At 43.9% G+C, this 6,815-nt stretch overlaps 1 protein-coding gene across 1 annotated transcript; it reads left to right on the plus strand.

Moving 5' to 3' along the window:
* The first annotated feature begins 1,741 nt into the window (after positions 1 to 1,741).
* Positions 1,742 to 6,815, plus strand: LOC308312025 (histone deacetylase complex subunit SAP18). The gene is made up of 4 exons (XM_080758880.1): positions 1,742 to 1,954; positions 3,348 to 3,457; positions 4,579 to 4,701; positions 6,415 to 6,815. The coding sequence occupies exons 1-4, from the start codon at positions 1,883 to 1,885 to the stop codon at positions 6,569 to 6,571; spliced, it is 462 nt and encodes a 153-aa protein (XP_080615006.1). The 5' UTR covers positions 1,742 to 1,882; the 3' UTR covers positions 6,572 to 6,815.

Raw genomic sequence — 6,815 nt, forward strand, 5'->3', positions numbered from 1 at the left:
CCCATTCTGATGAGAGACAGAGGACTGAGAGACAAACGCAGTGATTGAGGAGCGAGGCAGATAGAAAGAATCAGAGAGAGAGAGAGAAAAGAAAGAAAGGAAGAAAGAAAGAGAGGGAGAGTGAAAGAGAGAGAATCGTAAAATAGAGCTTATTGTTAAAGTACCTCCGTGGTCAACTGGCCAGCAATGAAACAGAGGAGTCCAGTCAGTGTCAGGGAACACGTGCGCGTGTCACACACGCACGCACGCGCACACACACACACACAAGACAGACATTGTTCAAACACACACACATGTGCATGTGTGCGCACAAAAATATATATCAATAGTGAAAATAGCAGATCCACAAGCTCACAATACATATATATTCTCTATATTTGGAATAGGGCTTAAGTATAGTTCAAGTTCATGTACTCTTTCCCTTCCTACAATTGCTACAAATGTAGTGGTTTCAAGCTGTCTCTCTCTCTCTCTCTCTCGCACACACACACACACACACACACACACACACACACACACACACACACACACTACATTCAGAAGGGGAGAGCCATCGGGCATGTGACTGGACAGCTCTGTAGGTGGACTTGGCTCATCGAACGAGGACCAGTCCCACTGTGTGTAAAGTAAAAGGACCACCACGTGGTGTGTTGTTGTTGTTGCTTATCGCTGACTTCTGTCACGCACAGACAGTTAAAGACATTTTCAAAGCACATTTCCCTATTAGAATCAAGTACGAGAAAGAAAGCTATATTTTGCATGCGATCAGTTGGAGTTACAGTAAATTCTCTGTCTTCTGTGTGTCTCTCTGAGGTCCTTAGGAGGCAGGTTGGTGTCAGCGACAGGAGAGCCAGTTTGCAGGCCAGAGGTTTGAGCTGCCTGAGAGCCAGCTGGCCCACGCCTGCCGGCATGCCTTACATGAATGAAGGAGGGACAATTCAATTCAATTTGAGTATAAGATGCCCTAAAGGGCGAGGTTGTGTGCCCGCATCCGCCTGGGTGACGACAGACTGCTGGGCGAGCGCTGGCGCTTTGGCATAGGGGGTCAGATCAACATATGGAATGAATTCTGTACTGGCGAATGGTGAATTATGTGATTGTGTGTCTTGAGTGTACAGGGTTCGATGAGGGCAGATCAACATAATGGAATGTCAGAACAGGTCAGCTTCATATACTGTATGGAGATAGGCTCAGTCATACATAGTCTGGATTTACTACAACATGACGTCACGAGCCACGGTGAAGAGCAAACCACCGCCACCGCTCCAGCCCATCTCTCTGTTTTTACTCACCACCGCTCAATGTTATTTCAGCTCCGGTGGTCAGCTCAGAGCGGTGGTCACCTCATCACCGAAAATCCAGACTATGAATAGGCCTTTGGGTTTGAGGTTTGAGGTCAGATGTAGAGTTGTTGGCCGGCTCCATATATGCAGATGTAGGTGATGATCCAGTCTTCTCCATGTATGGCTGAGCCTGTAAGTTTAACTTTCATAAATTATAGATTCAGTGCACACAACGTAAATGACACTCTTGCCCATGAAAGTGTCATGGCGCAGCCCAGTCACGTGACCACTTCACTTCCTTCTCAGAGCTTCCTTGGGTCAAATGCGGAAGTGCAACCGAGCGCTCAATGTTAAAGCCTAAGGTTAAAGCCCAGCTGCTCAGCTGCACGGGGTTTACTCGTCATGAATCCACGGGTCCGCCTGCAGTGCTTCCTCTTACCACTAGGGCCCAGCGCTTCAACATTGGAGTGCCTAGCTGGCCCCTTGTTTCGTTCGCAGGCCGGCTCAGTTTGTTTTGTTGTTCAGAAATAAGATCCAAGCGAGATATTAAAATAATCTGTCTGTGATAATTGATTGATATTTATTACCGGATAATAAGCATGGCTCTTGAATCCAGGATCACACAAGAAGAGATCAAGAAAGAGCCAGAGAAGCCCATTGATCGCGAAAAGGTATTTAAACCACTCGAAACAGAACGAGCACTAGTGTGCTAAGCTAACATGCTAGCTCACAATGAAGGAAGGAAGGCTAAACAGCGTGGGATAAAGTGGTTGTTTTACAACATAATAATACGGTTTTAGGTTGTATGAATTGGTTCGTCTGAATACAGTAACAGGCTGTTAGGATGAACAAGCGAGTCACAGAAACGGAGACACGATTTGATGCTGTTTAGTTAACGTACGGTCGCCAGTTTACAGTGATGTGACCATACAGTCACGGAATTGGTCTTAAAACGAGTTTCGATTATAACTAAATGTGCACCATTAGACGCTCAACTGTCCTATGCCAGTGGTTCCCAAACTGTTTCATGTCAAGGACCCCTGATACAAATGAGCCCGCGGACCCCCATTAGAAAATATATGCCAATGACGCCCATAAGAGAAGATTTGTACAGCTCTAGCAGTGGACCCCCAGTTTGACCTGAATTAGTCCCCCATTTAATGTAATTTCTATCTCTGGGACCCTAATTTATATAAAATCAATGTTCAACTCTGAGAGTGTACAAATGGACCCGTTAGTGTCAATTTGGTTCCATTTGTACACTGAGTTACAGACCCATAAGGGTCCATTTGGTTCCTAATTTTCATTTAGCTATTGACCCCCTGGAACTCTCAAGGACCCCTGGGGGTCCCCGGACCCCACTTTGGGAACCACTGTCCCAGGCTACTAGTACTGGCTATTAAGTCTTAATATAAACACAGGTCTTCTTAACATAGTCTTACCGGTGGTGAATGATGGAAACAAGTGTTATATTGGGGCCTTTTAACCAAAGTTACAACCTGGTGTTCAATTGTAGACATAAAAATAAAATAAAAAAATCATTGTATGACGAAAATAATTTAGAAAATATACGAAATATATATAGAGCTAAAGTGGCTTTCGAGAGCGGAGAGCGGTCATGATGTAGTTGGTAACTAAATTCATATGTGAGAAGCTACATGTTTGATTGATTCAAGTATTTATTAAGTTTGCAGAATGGGTACATTTCACATGAAAGCACAACTCGATACAAAGACTGTTACTGTGGACGACAGATGACAGATTCAGAAAATTAAAACATAAGATTTTACACAAGTACAGCCTTCAGTGGTCAAGTGTAGTCAGTTACATATAAGGAATAGGTTAGACCACTCTAAGTATTATCAGTGACTCAGAGGTAAATAAACCTGACGTGATAAAATATAAAAAATAAAACTCAATCCCCTATACCCACCCTCCCCCCATCCACAATCCCAAGGACAGTTGGAAAACAGTCTGGAGGAAAAAATAAAATAAAATAAGAACTAATCATTATCTGTTCCATTGGTTCTCCTCATTCTGTGATTGTATCGTTTGTTTCTCCAGACATGCCCACTCCTACTGCGGGTGTTCACCACCAACAGCGGCAGACACCACAGAGTGGATGAATTCGCCAGGGGGAATGTTCCCTCGAGTGAGCTACAGATATACACATGGTGAGTTCAGTAAACGTAAGACACCACTGCTGCATGTCTTTGCAGTAGTGAGCTTAGTTCATACTAGACACTAGGGACTGTAACCCATTTAGACCTGAGGCAGATTCTACAAATGCCTTCTAAATCAGCCTTTTAAGACAGTTTTCGGAAGATTTATAATATATGTAATTGGCTGCCCATCTGAAAATGTTGTTCCAGGGACCTTCCAGAAGCAAAGATTTAAGTTAAAAACGTTTGCGCTGAAAGAATATATATTCAAAGATTTGTGCCACATTTTCATGATTTTTCAAAATTAGCAGATCTACAAGATAGTGCCACGCTATGAGCTTGTAGATCTGCTATATTTCGACGGTTCCGCTAGGCGGAAGTACAGCTGCTGTGACGCAATCGCCGTAGCAGTCAAAATCGTTAAGCAAACAGCTGTCGGCAGAGCTTGCATTCAACGTGATCTGGTAATATTGTAAGATCTTACTTTTGGACAGTTTGTGAACTGTTCAGTGAATTTGTGTAGACTAAAGTGTAATTAGCAGAGCTCATACATACAAACAACCCGTCCAAGTACTAAAATCACCGACGTTGTAGACACTACGTGGAAGGGTAGGTTCTGCCGTAGTAGGAACTTAGGAAGGGCTGTGACGGCAAGCAGGTGTATCTATCGAGCACTGATCCATTTCCGGTTGCTGGAGTGGACTAATAGCCGTCGTTACTTATAGTTCTAAATGGACCCTACGGGTCTGAGAATGTGGACCATCTGGGTCCATTTGTACACTCGGTTATGGGGGTCCTTGAAATTAAAAGGTTTGAGAACCACTGATCTAGGATTAAATTAAAATTCCATTCCAATGCAGTTACTAGTTTGTATAAGAATGCTGTAAATGGTACAGTAAGAGTATGAAACAGTCGTGCAATAAAATACAAAATAATTGATTACTGTAAATGAAATATCCTGTCATAAATGGCATCGACTGTCACACTCGCCGATACCAGCATTCTAAGCAGTATCGTCAGCTTTTCCGACACTGGTATCGGTGTTGGTATCGGAACAAATCAAGAGTGAGAGGGATTGATGAAGGAAAGGGTGTAGAGATGGTGTTAATGTTTTGGGTTTGTGTTCGTTCCAGGATGGACGCCACTCTGAAGGAGCTAACCAGCTTAGTGAAGGAGGTGTATCCCGAGGCCAGGAAAAAAGGAACCCATTTTAGCTTTGCCATCGTCTACCCTGATCTCAAGCGACAGGTGTACAGGTACTTGGACAAGCTCAATAATAATGTTTCATCTTTAGCCCCAGAAGGTCGGACTTTATACTCAAGATCAGGTAGAGCAGTGGTTCCCAAACTGTGGTGCGTCCCCTTAATCATACCGTGGGTCTGCTGCAGCATTTCAACCATGGTCAGCTGTGTACCAGGGCTGTGCAGAGAGCACTGAGGGGGCAGGGGCCAAAACCCAAGAAAAGGGCACATTTGTGAGAGCGCCGATTTTTGGGGTGTCCGTCCCTTTTTCACATCAGAAATGTAGTGGGGCCTACATTGGATGTGGTCAGGTGCACGCACATCCCAAGCTAATTAGAACAGAAAGAACAAACTGCAAAAGAAAGAAGTCTGCACACCGTTTTGTAAGCTCGTCAGGTATACAATTTAGGCATTTAGCAGACACTCTTAATCCAGAGCGACTTACATTAAGCAAGAACAAAAAAGCATGGGAATACATCACATAAAGACATTTATCATGAAACATGCGTAAGCTAAGAAAGTAACAGTAGAATATCTATAATGAAACTATACATATAAGCTATACATCTATACTACTATGCTACACATATGTACTATGACGTGCTATGACTACATACAATGCACTTATGCTGTCTACATAACATGCTATAAGTCTGTATCAAATGCTATCTAAGTCTACAGAATTGCTATCTAAGTGCTATGGGCCATGATGGAGTCTGAAAAGGTGGGTTTTCAGACTACGGCGGAAGATTGGGAGTGATGCTGCAGTTCTGACTGCAATGGGAAGTGCATTCCACAGTTTTGGAGCCAGAAGGGAGAAGAGTTTGGGACGTGTGGAGTGTTGTCCCGGCGTTTTTAGTGAGGGTACTTCCAGCTTCCCTGCGTTGGCTGATCTGAGTGAGCGGGAGGGTTTGTAGGGTTCGATCATACTTGCAAGATATGGGGGAGCCATACCTGGTATACTGACGAAGGCCACAGAGGCCGAAACGCTGAAGTTAATTAAAGAAATTAAAGTTTTTGGGGAGCTTACAAAACAGTGTGCAGACTTTTCTTTTGCCCTACATTGGATAGACTCATGCTAATGGAGCAGGCCCAGCGCCACGGGGGTGCCAGAGGGGACCTGGCACCCTCATTTGCTAAATCTGCCCCTTCAGTTTTAGTTTGTTAGTTTGTTTACTATATAAAAATGAGATGTTCCCCCCCATTTTTTTTTATCAATTCTTTATTTATTTTCTATTTTCTAATAAAACGGACACAGTAAATCACCAATGCACATACGTGGCCATACACAGGGACAGCTAGAACAATGAAACAATAACCATGAAAAGGAAAAAATGGAAAAAGGAAACGGAACACCCCTTGCCATTTTCAACTGCCCTCAGTCATTTTATCCTGGGGGGACACTCAAGCCCCAAAAGCCACCCCCCACCCCTCTGCACGTGCCTGCTGTGTAAGGATGGTTTTGGATGGTAGAGCTTTGCTTCTCAATCAGTGGTTTGTTAGTTGTTACCCAAAAGCAGGTTTCAAGACAACCTCATATAGTCCTTAAGATAGATTTCTTTGGGAGCCCTGTGTCTGCTGCCGACCATGTTTGATGCACAACCCCCTGTCTCTGTTCTGTTTTGTGGTTATAATATGTTGTCTTCTGGAGGCTGTGTGTATTTAGCTTTTATTTGGCTGCTGTACGTACACAAATACCTTCTTTAAAACATGTGTTCCCTTCCCTAGAGTCAAAGACATCGGCAGTACTTTGTCCGGACGGAAGGGAACGGACGACGCCATGACGCTTCAGTCTCAGCGTTTCCAGATAGGAGATTATCTAGACATAGCCATCACGCCGCCCAACCGGGCTCCGCCCATCAACGCACGCATGAGGCCCTTCTGAACGAACACGCACACGCTTTCGGAAATAACCATCCATGGCACGCCGCCAGCCACACACCCAGGAAGGGGGTCCCATACACACATTCTGCGTTCAAACATCACATAGGCTACCTGATCTTCGTACCTGAATAATTTTTTGTAAACATTTTTTTCCTTGTCTTCTCCCAGACAATTCTTAATTTGAGCAACTTGCTTGATTTTGTAAGATGTGACATGTAATAAAGTTGTTGGTTTTGTTTTTTCAA

This window comes from Protomyctophum bolini, assembly GCF_963924005.1.
Source record: "Protomyctophum bolini genome assembly, chromosome: 24".
In the NCBI taxonomy this organism is placed as follows: Eukaryota; Metazoa; Chordata; class Actinopteri; order Myctophiformes; family Myctophidae; genus Protomyctophum; species Protomyctophum bolini.